The sequence below is a fragment of the Colossoma macropomum genome, unplaced genomic scaffold (assembly GCF_904425465.1).
Source record: "Colossoma macropomum unplaced genomic scaffold, Colossoma_macropomum, whole genome shotgun sequence".
Taxonomy (NCBI): domain Eukaryota; kingdom Metazoa; phylum Chordata; class Actinopteri; order Characiformes; family Serrasalmidae; genus Colossoma; species Colossoma macropomum.
The window spans coordinates 10466609-10480747 of NW_023494791.1; the positions used below are offsets into that span (position 1 = coordinate 10466609).

At 38.5% G+C, this 14139-nt stretch overlaps 1 protein-coding gene across 1 annotated transcript in view; it reads left to right on the top strand.

Annotated features, from left to right (window-relative positions):
• Positions 1-5457: 5457 nt before the first annotated feature.
• The window catches only part of srbd1 (S1 RNA binding domain 1), an 85438-nt gene continuing 76756 nt past the window's right edge, over positions 5458-14139 (top strand). Inside the window, exons 1-8 of the mRNA XM_036573830.1 lie at positions 5458-5991; positions 7165-7450; positions 7820-8071; positions 8270-8436; positions 9960-10077; positions 10211-10349; positions 12375-12471; positions 12621-12777. Coding sequence (XP_036429723.1) covers positions 5921-5991; positions 7165-7450; positions 7820-8071; positions 8270-8436; positions 9960-10077; positions 10211-10349; positions 12375-12471; positions 12621-12777 — 1287 coding nt within the window. The 5' untranslated portion in view covers positions 5458-5920. The remainder of the gene's footprint in view (positions 5992-7164; positions 7451-7819; positions 8072-8269; positions 8437-9959; positions 10078-10210; positions 10350-12374; positions 12472-12620; positions 12778-14139) is intronic.

The following is a 14139-nucleotide window of genomic DNA, read 5'->3' on the forward strand; positions in this document are numbered from 1 at the left end:
TGGAATTACCTCTTGAAAGGCAAATAGTGTTGAGATTTGGAGCACAAAAGACGCTGTATTTGCACAAAGGTTGAGTTGTTTGGAATGTGCTGTATCAACCAGACCTCAACTATGTGTCCTACTAAAAAGCTGCAGCTCACTGCAACCTCACAAGAAAGAATAGCCAGACAATGTATTTTCCAAGTTCCTTTTAATCCCTCTAAGGTATTTATTTCCTTATATTAATGTAATTATTTCATAAAAATAAGTGATTCTGTATTGCACACTCATGGCCTATTGTATAGGACAGAAGTGACCACACTTATCACTCTAGGGTGTGGGAAGCGTCCTTTCCCATGATTGCTAACAGCTTCAGTGCAAATCTCACTATAATACAATTCCAGATAATGACTGCACCAGTTTGATGGTTTCTTTTCGTTCCTTTTTTATATATACTTCAGTGCGGAATCTGGTCAGCTGCTGATCTTTTTGGTCAGCTAAAGACCAATCCTTTAATGTACATGCTGGCTTTTGCTTACTTTGTAAATTCAGAAACCCACAGTCAGAATTCTGTTCATTCATGCACAGTGTGTTAATCAGAGTGAGGTTGAGCACCATCTAGTGGCAGTCAATGATAAGTGCATATGATCCAGTTTAAAGGTGGTAGAAAAGCATGTTTCTCTCGCTGAACTGACACACGTGAAAAAAAATGTTTGATCACATATTTTCACACATTTCACAGGTGAAATATGTGTGACTTTTCTGTAAGGGAAGACACACGTCATTACGTGTCCAACTCAATTTTATGTGCACTGTGCTTTTTACAGTGGACACTGTCACAAAGCAGCTTTATAGAAGTAGTGGTTCTGATGTCTAATGACTAAGCTCAGAGCAACAGTAGCAAGAAAAAACTCTATGAGATGATAAAATGTGCCTTATTAAAGTATCGTGTGCATCATGGGGAAAAGCACTTGATAAACGAAATGTTACCCATCCTTCTCTGGGCAGCATCCAACTCTGCTCAATCAGTCTCTGCTGTATTCCTTGTGTTCTTGTGAAGGATTTTTGCCCCTTAAAAGGAAGAAGTGGTGCGTTTTTGTCATCCCACATCCAAAACTGATGTGCTCAAAGAGGGGCATTAATGATTGTCAGGGGAAAGATTTTGGAATTTGACCTAAATTTAAAATTCTTTGACATCCTGATTTTCTTTGTCAAACGACCTCTTTGATTTCTTATGCTTTTGATTCTGACTTCCTCAATTTTATATATTTTGCCCAGCTGTTGACAAATCTTTCACTCAGATCTTCATAGACCAGGTCAGTTGATTTGCCAGTTGTCCAGAAAAAGGCTTAGATAGATTCTTGATTAAATCCATGTCTCCTTATGTCCATCTTTTTCCAAGTGATGTGTCTAGTGTTGCCAGGTGTTCGGTCTCCAAACAGTCAGACTAGTTTTGGGCCTTGTTGTCCATTTTCAACTGAACATTTAAATGTTGCGTCTCACTCTAAATGCTTTCTATTTGTTGAAGTACACAAAGAGTTTCTACTGTTCATTATAGAACATATGAAGAAAAATGTACAAACAAATGAAATAAACCAAAGAAAAAGTCCAGCAGTGAACTAGGTCTTCACCAACCACTGACACCTGGAGTTACAGCATGCAAGAGCAAATTTGGAAAAATCGTGTCAGCTCACTTTTAACTTGTCTGCCTGACAAAATATTGTTTTAATAAAAAAAAGCCTCCTTCTTTCAGAATAGCCAATGCACAACTGCAGTGCGTAAGTACATAGACTTTCTGTCTTCACACATGCATCATTATACTACACCTTGGCATGTTTTTCCTGGCAACACAACATTTAAAATAGTCTAATTTGATGTTGTTATGTTTGGTTACTATTACACACCAATCTCCAACAAAAAGAGCAACTGATGAACTGTGCATCAGATTCCTTTCTTTTTTAAGTATCCACATGATACCTTGTTGTTCTCCAAACATATACCAGCTAATACTGTATCCAAAGACATTTTTACATCCTTTGTCATTTACAGCACAAAGCAGAAGGTCCTAAAGTGGGAAACTACATTGGGCTTAGTCATCAGCGATTTAACAGCAGACATGAAATTCAAGGCTACAAAAAGCTTTAAAAAAAGCATTTTTGCGATGAGTCCTGCAGTCAGTGTAGCCAGGATGGCCACTAAGAACAGGCCTTGGATTAGTACTAAGGTTCTTAGACAGCAGCTACCCCACAGCTGGTGGTGCTCTTAACTTGTGGAGTGTGGTGGAGCTGGTGGAGCTTTCCACTAGTGCCTCCTAGTTAGAATATGGCCCAGTTAAACTGCTGTAGTGTATTTTCCGACATGTTGTATTATCTGCTTAAACCTGACAGCACGTCCATGGAAATAGCTTAGATTTCCAACACAGAGCAGCAGTGGTTATACATTTTAGTGCATTAAAAAAGTTAACTGTATTGCTCCTTTCACTCAGAAAACCCTCTTAATTATCTGTGATCTTCCTTCCTAAATGGTTCACATTACCTTTCAATTAAAGGTAATGTGAACCATTTAGGAACTATAAATGGGAAAATTATAGTAAAAGTGTTACAAAAGTAACAAAAAGTTCACAGTTATAAGAAATATTCCTTCCTAAGACTAAAAAACAGATTACTTCTGTAGGAACACCCTATTCAAATTGTATGGCCTTACCCAGGCCTGGATTTTGCTTACAGTGGACTAATGGTGTTTTTCATCATACACCTATACCTTAATCATACACCTACACCTTAATCATACACCTACACCTACACATTTTCATGCTTTGAAAATGGGGGTTTATTGTGGTCAATGCTCTAAACAACTACATCATAGTAACAACTCTCTGTCAGTTCCATCTGAGAACAGGGAAAAATGTTCTAAGCCTTGTGGTTTTAGCATCATTGACTACACCACATGATGCTGTGCTCCAGTATAATTTGTTATACTAATATTTTCTTAATAATTGAGATGGAAAATTTGCTAAACAGCTATATTTGCACGTATAAAAGAAGCTTCATGTAGAAGTCTTTTCAGAGTCCTTCACTTGTGCCTTTAGGGAAGCTGTTCTTGATGTCATATCTAACAATGTGATCAGCGCTTATTCAGCATCTGAGTAGACATATGAAATTACATCTCTGTTCAGGGACAATGTTGACTGTCAAGCACACCAAAACACAGATTGCGTAACATACCTGTGAGCAAAACAGAGAAGTACAGGCAAGTGAAAATGAGAAGGGAACACCATAAGTGTTCCATTTAGGGCCTGTCAAATTATCTACAGATATTTTATCACCTAATGCTGGAATGAATAACAATGTTTTGCTTGCTTTGATTGGGTCAAGATAGAAAGCTAACTGAAATATTAAATTTCATAGATTAATAGACTTGTACTCTACATTCTTAAAGTAAATAGTAATGCTACTGAGCTTATTTCATCAAAGTCTACAAAATGTTGGCCCCTGAAAATGAAAACTCTAGCGAAGCAACAGATTTTAGTAGACAGTTTTTCCTTCTGATTGCTCTGCTTCTGTTCTTAATGATGATGTCAGTACAATAATACATATTTATATTTATCACAATATGTGTATACATGTACCTACATACACACACAACTTGGTCCTAAATAGGCTATTGATACTGATATATAAGCTTATGAACAGTTTGGCAATCAGACATGATAACACTAGAAATATTTACTTGCTCAGGCAATGGCAAACAGGGCACACAGCTTTGGTTTATGCATGTTCTCTGTCCAACCCTCATTGCATTTTTTACACTGTCTGACTGAAGCCTGCAGTAAACTGACAGGCAGAGAGCTCCTAAGTTGAGCCAGGAAGAAAAATTTGGCTTGCCAGTTAAAGCGCAGGAGGGAAAATTCCACCAGCCAATCAAATCACTTAAAGGAACTTTAACTAGCCAATAAGAGCGCAGGATGGAAAATTCCATTAGCTATTCAAACTGGAGAAGGAAGGAGTCTAGGCCACTCACACTGTAGGAGGGAAAATGACACAAACCACAGAGAGGAAAATTCAAAGAAACTATCATACCACATGAGGGAAAATCCTACTAGCCTATTAGAGCATTGCTGAACCAGTCAGTCAGATTGCATAAAGGAATAATTCAACTAGCATAAGAGTGCACAATCCTGGTCCTTGTCGTGGTCCGAAATACCGGGGGTTCTGGGACCAACTAATTAACCTCTTGGACCCCCTAAATGTGTCAAAATAAAAATGCTGGGGGGTCTGTGAAAATAAACTCATTATGATGTAAAATAGATGCTCAAATAGTAATTCAGGGAAAGTTCACTGTTTAGCTGCTTCACCCATAAAAGCGTGAGCTTCTGTCTTTGGTATTCTTAACTAACTAGAGATGCAGCTCTAGTCTGCCTCAGGGTGGCGCTGTAGCAAATTGGTTCAGCCAGCTGATCCTTCATATCCTAGCAACTGTACCTAAAAACTTTACAGTGTGTCGTGTGTAAATCTGAAAACTTGTTCAATTCGACAAGGGACTAGTGGAAAGAGTGAACTATTACTTATTTCTCAAACCAAAGGCAAAATAAGAGATGCATAAGATCTCAATTCATGTGTGGAAGGCCGCATTGCTAGAATATTAGAGCCAGGTATGTTGAATCTGAACGCTCCAGGGTGGTAGACCTCCAAGACCAGAATTGAGCATTCCTGAACTAGCCAATCAGATTGCAGTAGTAAAAATGCCACTAGTAAGAGCACAGGAGGGAAACTTTTAAGGAGGTAAAATTTTACTAGCCAGTCAGAGCCAAGTTCCACTAGTCAATGAAAATGCAGGTAGGAAAGTCTCTTTGACCAGTTCAATTAGTTAATAATTAGTTAATAAAATTGCAGAGAGAAAATTATTTTTTAAAATTTTAATTCATATATTTTATGCATAGGTTGGAAAGCACACAGAAACAACACAGAATTGTATCAAATTATTTTTTGCATCGCTTTACTGAATTTTCAGCCATTTCCAGTCATAATTGTACAGTTATCTCCTATAATTAACCCGCCTATGTGCTTACTTATAACCGCACTCCTACCACTTTCAGCTGAATTGTTCATATAGGGTAAGTGGTGGAAACAAAGTTTAGGTTTTCAGTCGTGGCAGACACTTGAGGGCTGCTTGAACAGAAAAACAAATATTAATCTTAGTCAAATATTTCTAAATTTGTTAAGCAGAAAACAAATATGCTAGGTTCAGCCTCATTCTCTCCTATATATTTTATCTCATAATAGTAATAGTGTGGAAAAATACGTTTGATTTTAATGTAGATTCTGCACTAGTTTATTCAAATCTGCTTTAATTAAACTGACTGTTAATGGACAATTCAGCTCGAGCTTATGCAAAATGAATGCGTGTTTGGAAACTTTTATTTTGAAATGTTCGAATTTGTATTTGTCAGACGGTTCCGGAGTTCAAGCAGTGACGCGGTGTACTGATGTGAGAGGGATGCTAGTCGGGGGTTTGGTCAGTAACTATGTGTCTAAAGAGTAGAGCAGTAAGTAAGTTACTGTTCCCGGAACAGTCAGAATATAAACATGTTTTCAGTATCGACACCTTCCTATTTTAACTAAGGAGTTCGGTCCATGGCGGGTTTACGAGTTAGGGTTACGTTAAAAGCAGTTCATTTGCCAACCAGCTAGCCAGCTTCACTCACGCGCTAAATTTGAACTCGCTGCTCGGTGAGGTTCTCTGGGCTCTACAGTAGAGTCCGTTAGCCAGCCGTGTAAATTTACCTCGAAGTGAAGAGCTGCTTTAGCTGTCATACTCAGAATGCTTGTTTTTCCTCAGTGAATTTTGCTGCACATTTGGCAAGAGCCGGTGAGCTCTGGTTACATCACATTATTAGTCGTTTCAAGTAGTTTTCGCCAGCTTTGTCATCGTCTTTGCGAAGATGCTTCGGAGGACCGTAACGGCTAAAGTGTACAAGGACCCAACAACTACAGACGATGATTCAGATGAGCCGTAAGTGTTGTTTTTCATCAAGTCAAGTCAAGTCAAAGTTTTTTTATATAGAGCTTTTTACAACAGATGTTGTCTTAAAGCAGCTTTACAGAAAAATCCGGGTCCAAGCCCCCATGAGGAAACTAAGTTAATAGCGACAGTAGCAAGAAAAAAAAAAACACCAGTCACTCCCGTGCACTTAGCGTAAAGCCTGAAGTTCTGAATTAGGAGAGTTAAAAGTTACCACTCCGGTCTAAACTGATTACACTGTCACTCTTAAAAAAGATGGTTCTTCAAGAGATCATTAGTGAAGACAGTGGTTCTGTATAGAACCTTTTTGAAAATCCTTTTAGCACCAAAAAGGGTTGTGCTGTTGTTACGATGTCAAGCTTGTAACAATAGAAGAACTCTTTTTGTTGCTATCTAGAACAATTAAAAAATAATTAACACATACAACACATTCTCCATTAATCTAAAGGACCACTTCACCATGCAAAGCAATATTTAAGCATGCAAATGGTTTTTTTGAGTGGTCATGGGTCTATATAGAACCATTGTCTTTTACTAAAGAACCCTTGAAGAACTATATTTTCAAGAGTGTCTGCTTTTCAGATATTTCTTCTATATCAAAGGTGTCATAGTGGGTTTTTATTCCTTTTATGCTGCATTAACAGCCTCTATTCTTTTTGGAAGGCTTTATGCTAAGTGCTGGAACAGTACTGTTAGGATTTGATTGCATTCAGCCTCAACAGTATTGGTGAGGTCAGGTACTGTTAGGGTCTAGGTTTGGGTAGGTTTGGGTCACAAACACCACTCCAATTCACCCTGAAGATATTGGATGGAGCTCCATCACTCCAGATAACAGAAGTGCAATGCTCCACAGCCCAATGCTGGGGGGGATTTATACCCACTCTTGTCGACAATTGGCATTGGGCATGGAGAACTTAGGCACATGTGTGGCTGCTCCAGTGTGTCCCATTCTGCTGGCCTTGCTGTTCCATGGAAATTATACAAGTTGTGTGTGCACAGTTGAATACCTGTATCAGGTGCACCTTAAAGTAGCTTTGAGTTTAATCATTCAATGCGGTGTCTGATTACTTTTGGACATATATATTAACATACGAGTAACTGTAACAATCTGTTTGTGTCAAAGTCAATGATAAGAAGGTGTAAGCTCTCAGGCTGTATCTCCAGGTCAGGCTGTCCAGCAAGTGAGGAGGAACCAGAAGAATGGCTACCAGAGGTGAAAGAGAAAACCAAAGGAAGGGGTAGGAGGAAGAAAGATGAATCGACTGAGAAGAAACCAGCTGCGAAACGAGCAGCCAAACCTAAAGAACCCAAGCCAAAAGCTGTGAGAAAGCCTAGAGCTCCAAGGGCCACTAAAGTAAAGGAAGTTGTTGATAAAGAGAAAGGAGAAGAGAAAAATGAAGGCGTCTTCCAGCAGGTTGAATCACTACAACAAGTGAGGGTAAAGGAGGAGGTAAGCCTGTGTGTCTTGTAATGCCAAAGTACTGTCAGCTCTTACATGAGGTTACTTATGTCAGAGATCTCATGTCTCTACTTGAGATTCATTACCAAAGGGCACTGTGTTCTAAATTGACGTGATGTGGTCAGAAACTGACAAGCAGTGAATGAGATAGGATTGTTGATCAGTTGAGCATAACCACACACAGGCTACAGTGCACTAATATAGTGGACCCATAAGGTAAGTGGACCTTAGAAAGTTTCCAGTGAGTGTAAGGATAGATGTTTCATCTATGTTTGTAAATAATTTTTTCTGTACATCTTTTTAATGATAGTGTTGTCTAATGTCAGAAATGTCCCTGCTGCCAATTGATGTGTCTTTCAGAGGCAGTCCATTAGCATGGACGGAGCATTCAGTATCGGCACTGCCACCACAGGGGTTTTGCTGGGTGAGGAGCCATCGTCCAGTAAACCGATCTCTATGGTAAAGAAAGAGGAGCCTGAGGATGACTTCACCTTTGATGAGCCTGTGCAGAAGAAGCAGAAGACCACAAGCGCACCTCAGGGCAGACCAATCAAGCTAAAGTCTGGGAATTCTGTAGGGGATGAACTGCAGATGACCTGGGATCTCATTAAGGTGCGTTAGTGCTTTAGGACCCTGAAGTCTTGAAGCCACTGTGCTCTACCATTGTGTCCATCATTGTACATCATTAACATTCATTGAATGTATTATGTGTAGTAGAAGTTTTTAAAGACATGTAAAGACTATGTAAATTGAAAGTTCTGTAGTTCCTGTAGTGTCTCAGGATATTGTGTGTGTTTGACTATGGTTTAGGTTTTAGCTGAGAAGACCGGAGTGGAGGAGTGGGTTTGTAGTAACATCATTAATCTGCTGCGGGATGAGAACACCATCCCTTTCATAGTACGCTACAGGAAGGAGCTGATCAACCACATGGATGCGGATGCTGTAAGGGATGTGCAGCTTGTTCTGGAGGAGCTCTGGTGAGTGAGCAGAGGGAGTGGAAAATCTAAAACGTTAGGAGTATGTACAGTAGGATTAATGAGTATTTGAGTTTGTCTCTGAAACTCACCATTTGGCAATAACCTGAACTGCAGAAAATGTATAAGGTGCATTCCACTAGCTAGGCTGCAGCTAAGAAAGGTAGGTCCTCTGTAGTACAGTCATGTGAGAGCTTCTGTGTGGTACAATCTGCAGCACTTTTACCGTTAGTGTGAGCCAGCCCATGGGCTAAGTAGCCCCTCTTACAAACATAGTAGACTAATTTCTGATTTTTGTCTTTATTCTAGGTGTAACAATGCACTCGGTCTACTATTTGATGTATTTTGTGATATTGGGCTCACGATTCGGTATCCTCACAATATAGTGCACTGCTATAAGCCATCCCACACCAAGTCAGAGGCGTCAGGTTGGATTTCACAGGCATTTTTCAGACCATGTTATACGTCTTTTTTTCACCCACACAGGCTCAGAAAGAAGGTCTGGCTCTTTAGGTCTCAAATGCAAAATCAGCATTATACTGATAAAGATATGATGACAGTAGTAGATAATTCGCTTAAATCCTTATAAGACATGTTCTTCACCAGAGTTCTCTTTTGATACTTCGGTAGCGAATGTCAGATTCATGTACTTGGAGTCCGAAGCACAGCCGTCATTACAAAATGTTCTTCCACACGCTGCATGCAGTTACACATTTTCACCAGAGAGGTCTCTAAATCCCCAACTCTTAGACAGTGCAGCTTTAGCAACAGTTGAGCTGGGAGGAAGAGTGCTGGAGACCTCTGTTAATTAGTGCTGGTTGGTTGCAAACTTTGATGTTCAGACAATGCAGTTACATTAGATTAGATTAGTAGAATGTCCATTATCCACAGTCCGTTGTCACAGTTTTGCATTGCGATATCACAGAATCATGATTTATTGTTAAACCCTCATACGTTCATTATACATTTTAAAAAGCTGATACATAAACTACAGCTGCTTTTGGAATGCATCCTATATGAACAGCTTAGTTTTGAACACAAATTCTGCAGACATGATTGCAGATACAGTGGTTTTATCTGCTGGCATTTCTTGTGAACTTTCTTTGAGTCAGTCACACACACACACACACACACACACACACACACACACACACACATACAAAGGATTATGGGTGACAGAACACTGTGTAGAATACTCTAGCAGCATCCTTGAAAATTGTCAGAATGTAGGCTGCATTTCTTGATTATGCTTTGAAGGATCCTTCTGATTAAGCAGCATTCAAACTGCCTGTTGTCAGAACATCCTCAGTTTTAATTAGAATTAATTTGGAAAAATATGCAGGTTTTAGTTATGTATTTATTGACTTCTAGCATTTAGCATGTTCATTATTTTGTGTACTCCTTGCACTTGATCAGACCTTTCCAAAGACTTAATGATGAGTTGGAGGTAATGCCATGTTTTGAGCAGTAGATGGCAGTGGAGACTGTGTTTATAATGAAGTGGCATGCTTGTGTGTGTATTTTAGCTCAGTGGCAAAGAAGAGTCAGTCCATCGCCCAAACACTAAAGAAGGAGGGGGTTCTGACCTCTGAGCTGGAGCAAGCTCTGCGGAGCTGCAGGAGTGCTGATGAACTGGATCATGTGGTCAGGGCACAATGCAATCTGTGTCTTTAAATAACTTGTGTTAATTTTATTTACTTTATATTTATTTGTTTGTTTGTTTATTATTTTTTCCACTTTTTAAAAGCTAATAATATTAGCATTGTGTTGTTTACAGTATGCACCGTATAAGAAGGGCAGTAAGTTGACGAAGGCGCGGCGAGCAAAGCAGCTGGGTCTGGAAGCAGCTGCTCTAGCTCTGCTGCATTCGCCCCAGACGCTTGACCTACACTCATGGATCAAGCCCAACACTGAAGGTACTGCACAGGGAACCCACACAAACATTCATGACATATTATTGTTTATGTGACTCTCATAGGTGTGGGAGGTATACCAGTGTAAAAGTGAACACTAATGTAATATTATACCATGATTTTTTTGCCATACCTTAAGCACAAAAACAACAAACCACAAATAGCTCTGGCCCCAAGTTGGTCTCCTGCAGATCCTTAAAAAGTCTTAAAAAAGATTTTAAAATATTAAGGTCATAAAATATCTAAAATGTCTTAATTTTTACTATTACTGCTAAATTTAAGAATGGCTGATTCTGGACTATTTTAATGGATCTCATATCAGCTAAAATAAGCCTGATCTAGTTCCAATACTTAATTTTTTTAGGGCTGTTTACTCCGCTGTCGTGAGCATTATCCACACCCTGCAGCGTTTTTTTTGTGTTTTAAGAAGGTTTAAAAAAGTGGTCCATATGTCTGCAGTTTTAAACAATTTTACTGTGGCGTATGAAAACTTGTAATGTCTACAGTGGAAGTGTTTCCTTTGTGTTTAAACTAGACATCTTTTATCTGAACGTGGGCACATAAAATCTGAGTATGTTTCTAGGGTTTGCTTCACATAAATAATCCAAGAAAACAAAAACTCAGCTCAACATATATATTACTGTGCTCGAATCAACATTGAAAAAAGTGATTTCACTGCAGAATATTAAATCAAACTAGGTCAGTCAAATGTGATCATGTCAATGTTAAACACACCGTAAAATTAGTCATTTTGAAAATTTCAGCTAAAAACAAAACCTGTTAGTCCAGAAAGTCACATTATGCACTAAAAATCAACTGATTTTACTGTAGTATTAATTAGCAGAGTAGCATAGCTTTCCTAAACTCTGCAGCTATATAATTTATGGTAATGCAAATAGCATCTCTGACTTGGTATTGGCTGATACTTAATATTTAAAGGTCAGTAAGGATACTCAACAAGGGCTGAAAAGTCTGCCATTCAGAAATATTCATCTGACAGTGGTGCTATGGTCAAAATCCACCGCTTATGAAGGACTAGAGGACAGTAAAAAGGTCTTGTAAAAGGTCTTGTAAGGATCGTGCAATCTCAGACCATATATTCATGTTTTTTCAACCAGTCAGTTTAAATAAAATTGACATTAATGAATGCCATATTTGAGTTAATGTGCATTATTAGAAATGCTGTTACTTTGCTCTGTTGAGGTCTAAAAGGTGTTAAAAAGCATTGAATTATGCAGCCTGCCAACCCTGCTAAAATATAAACATGACCAACAGGAAGTGTGAACAACTTAAATATAAATCTCAGTAATCTGAACAAAAAGCATACTTAACAGCAGAAGTAGTAACTGCACTGCTGTGGGCTGCTTTCAGAACCTTGAAGGACTAATAAAATTGAATGATGATTATTATTATTATTATTTTTTATTATTGTTATTATTATTATTATTGTTGTTATAACTGTTATCAATCAGAATTGATAAGAATTCCCAGTTCATTATCGTCTGAATAGTGGAAAATACGATGATATAAGGAGTTCATCGCCCACCCCTACTATCATGCATATGTCCATGCTTTGGCTGAAGTGTTTGTACACATTTTGCAGTTTAAGTTTGATATTATAATCACCCCAGGCTTTTTCCTGAAAAACTATTTTTTCCTGATCCTCCACTTCAAGTAACAGATTTATTGGTCACTAGAGGGCAGCAGAGCACTGTGACATGAGTGACATGAGTCTGGAGCATGAATTGAAAAGTCTTCCAAAGTGTTCGCGTCTTAAATGTTGAGATTTTAATTTCATCTACAGTTTTGCAGGATGGATATGTTGTGTAATGTATTTTAATCATACACTGAATCATCTCACGTTCTGATGGATCTTTGAGATGTGTTTTCTTGACCATCATGTCTTGTTAGTCTCGTGACCTGATGGAGTGATGATTAGTATTTGAGTGTTATGAGGAAAGTGTATGTCTTGCTAAAGCTCTTATGAGTAACTGTGTAGTAAGTTTGTGTGTTGTGTTGGTTTTACAGGGTTGTCCACTCTTGAAGAGGTATCCACAGGTGTGGAGCAGATCCTGGCTGATATGATGGCGAAAGATGGCGAGACACTGACTTACGTCCGATCACTGTGAGATTCACATTAGCCTCATCCAAAGTTTTATTGCTTTTCATTTTTAAATGCCACATTCCTTACTAGTTGTTTTAGGTCTCTGGTTCTGTATTCTTTTGTTTTGCTGTTGCAAACACTTACTTGTGTGTATGGATGTCCCTTCACAGGTGTGACAGGAGTAATGTGACAATCCAGTCAACAGTGTCTAAAACAGCTCTGAAAGAGCAGCAGCAGACAGATCAGAAGAGCAAGCCCAAAGATATCTCTAAGTTCAGCCTGTACTGTGAATTCAGCTGCAATGTACAGCGTATCCAGCACCATCAGGTACATAAACAGCCTTCACAGGACACATATTTTTAGTAGTTTGAGATTTTAATTGTAGAGGTTAAATTACAATTACAAATGATTTCTGAAAAATATTTGTATGTTTAAACTGCTAATTAACACACACTTGGCATGTCTCTAATGAGTAGGGGTTCTTTGTTCATGCTACTGATTTAAAGAAATGCTTCACTGTTTTTCAGTCTAATCTCTGCCAAAATTCAAGAATAAATACTTGAAATATATCACCATACAACACATTCTGAACTACATCTTAGGACAAAAAACATAGATTGTCTTACCAAAGCCTTTGTTTTGACGTTTTATTGATCCTTGAACAGAGTTGGCAGAGTTGCTTTTGCTGTCCTTCATTGTTTCTGGTGTTCAGTTGTGATTATGCCTGTGAAAACCGAAGAAAACTCCACATCAATAAAATAGTCTCTCACGTTCATTTTAATAATAGAACTCGACATGTGCCCAATGAGTCAGATTGTGATGAATCAGATTCTTTGAATATTTGAATTGTCACAAAAGTAAAAAAAAATAATAAATCAAATGGTAAGTTGAAGCATGAGATGTCTGAACTCATTACTCCACCAGAGGGTTTCTTATTGGTTTAGTCCAACAAAAGAAGCTTTGAAAGATTCCTGCAGCTGACCAAAGGCTACCAAGAAGCACAGCACCACACCAAACTGCAAGAGGGTCTGTGGAGCCAGATAGTGGAGAGTGTAAAGCACAACTACAGCACATAGCAAGTGTTGCAGAGAAGCACTCCTGTTTTTGAGTTAAAAGATGTAAGGTGATATACAATAAGCACTTATGTAAGTTGCTCTGGATAAGAGCTTCTGCTGAGTGCTGTGAATGTAAACGCAAACAATGTGACTAAGCTAGTAACACTAGCTGAAGTGAAAACAGATGGTTAGCATTTGCATGTTTATCTTGAAGAAATTATACTGACTGTTTTCAATAACAAGCCACGTCACCTGCTACAGATTTGTTTTCCGGGTTTAAGTTTAATGTAGTACAACAATAGGGAGATGTCAGTGACTCTACTGTGTGTGGTAGCCAGTAGCCTCAATAGAATATCTTTGCTGTCGACCATCTACCATTATAACGTAAATGCAGCATAAGAGTCCTATAATTTTTTTGAAGGGCGGTGGGTATCATTATAATATTTTGTAATTAATGCCTTACTAATTGCAAATTTGAATATCAAATTTGACTGAAAATCCCATCTACTGCTCAGTTGCTCCCATTTTGATTGAGTTTTAAGTCAACAGGTTTTCTGTTCTTTTCAGTACAGGGTAACGTGCTGAAATTATTTGTTGTGGTAATCAGTCATACTCTACAGATGCAGTGGATAGA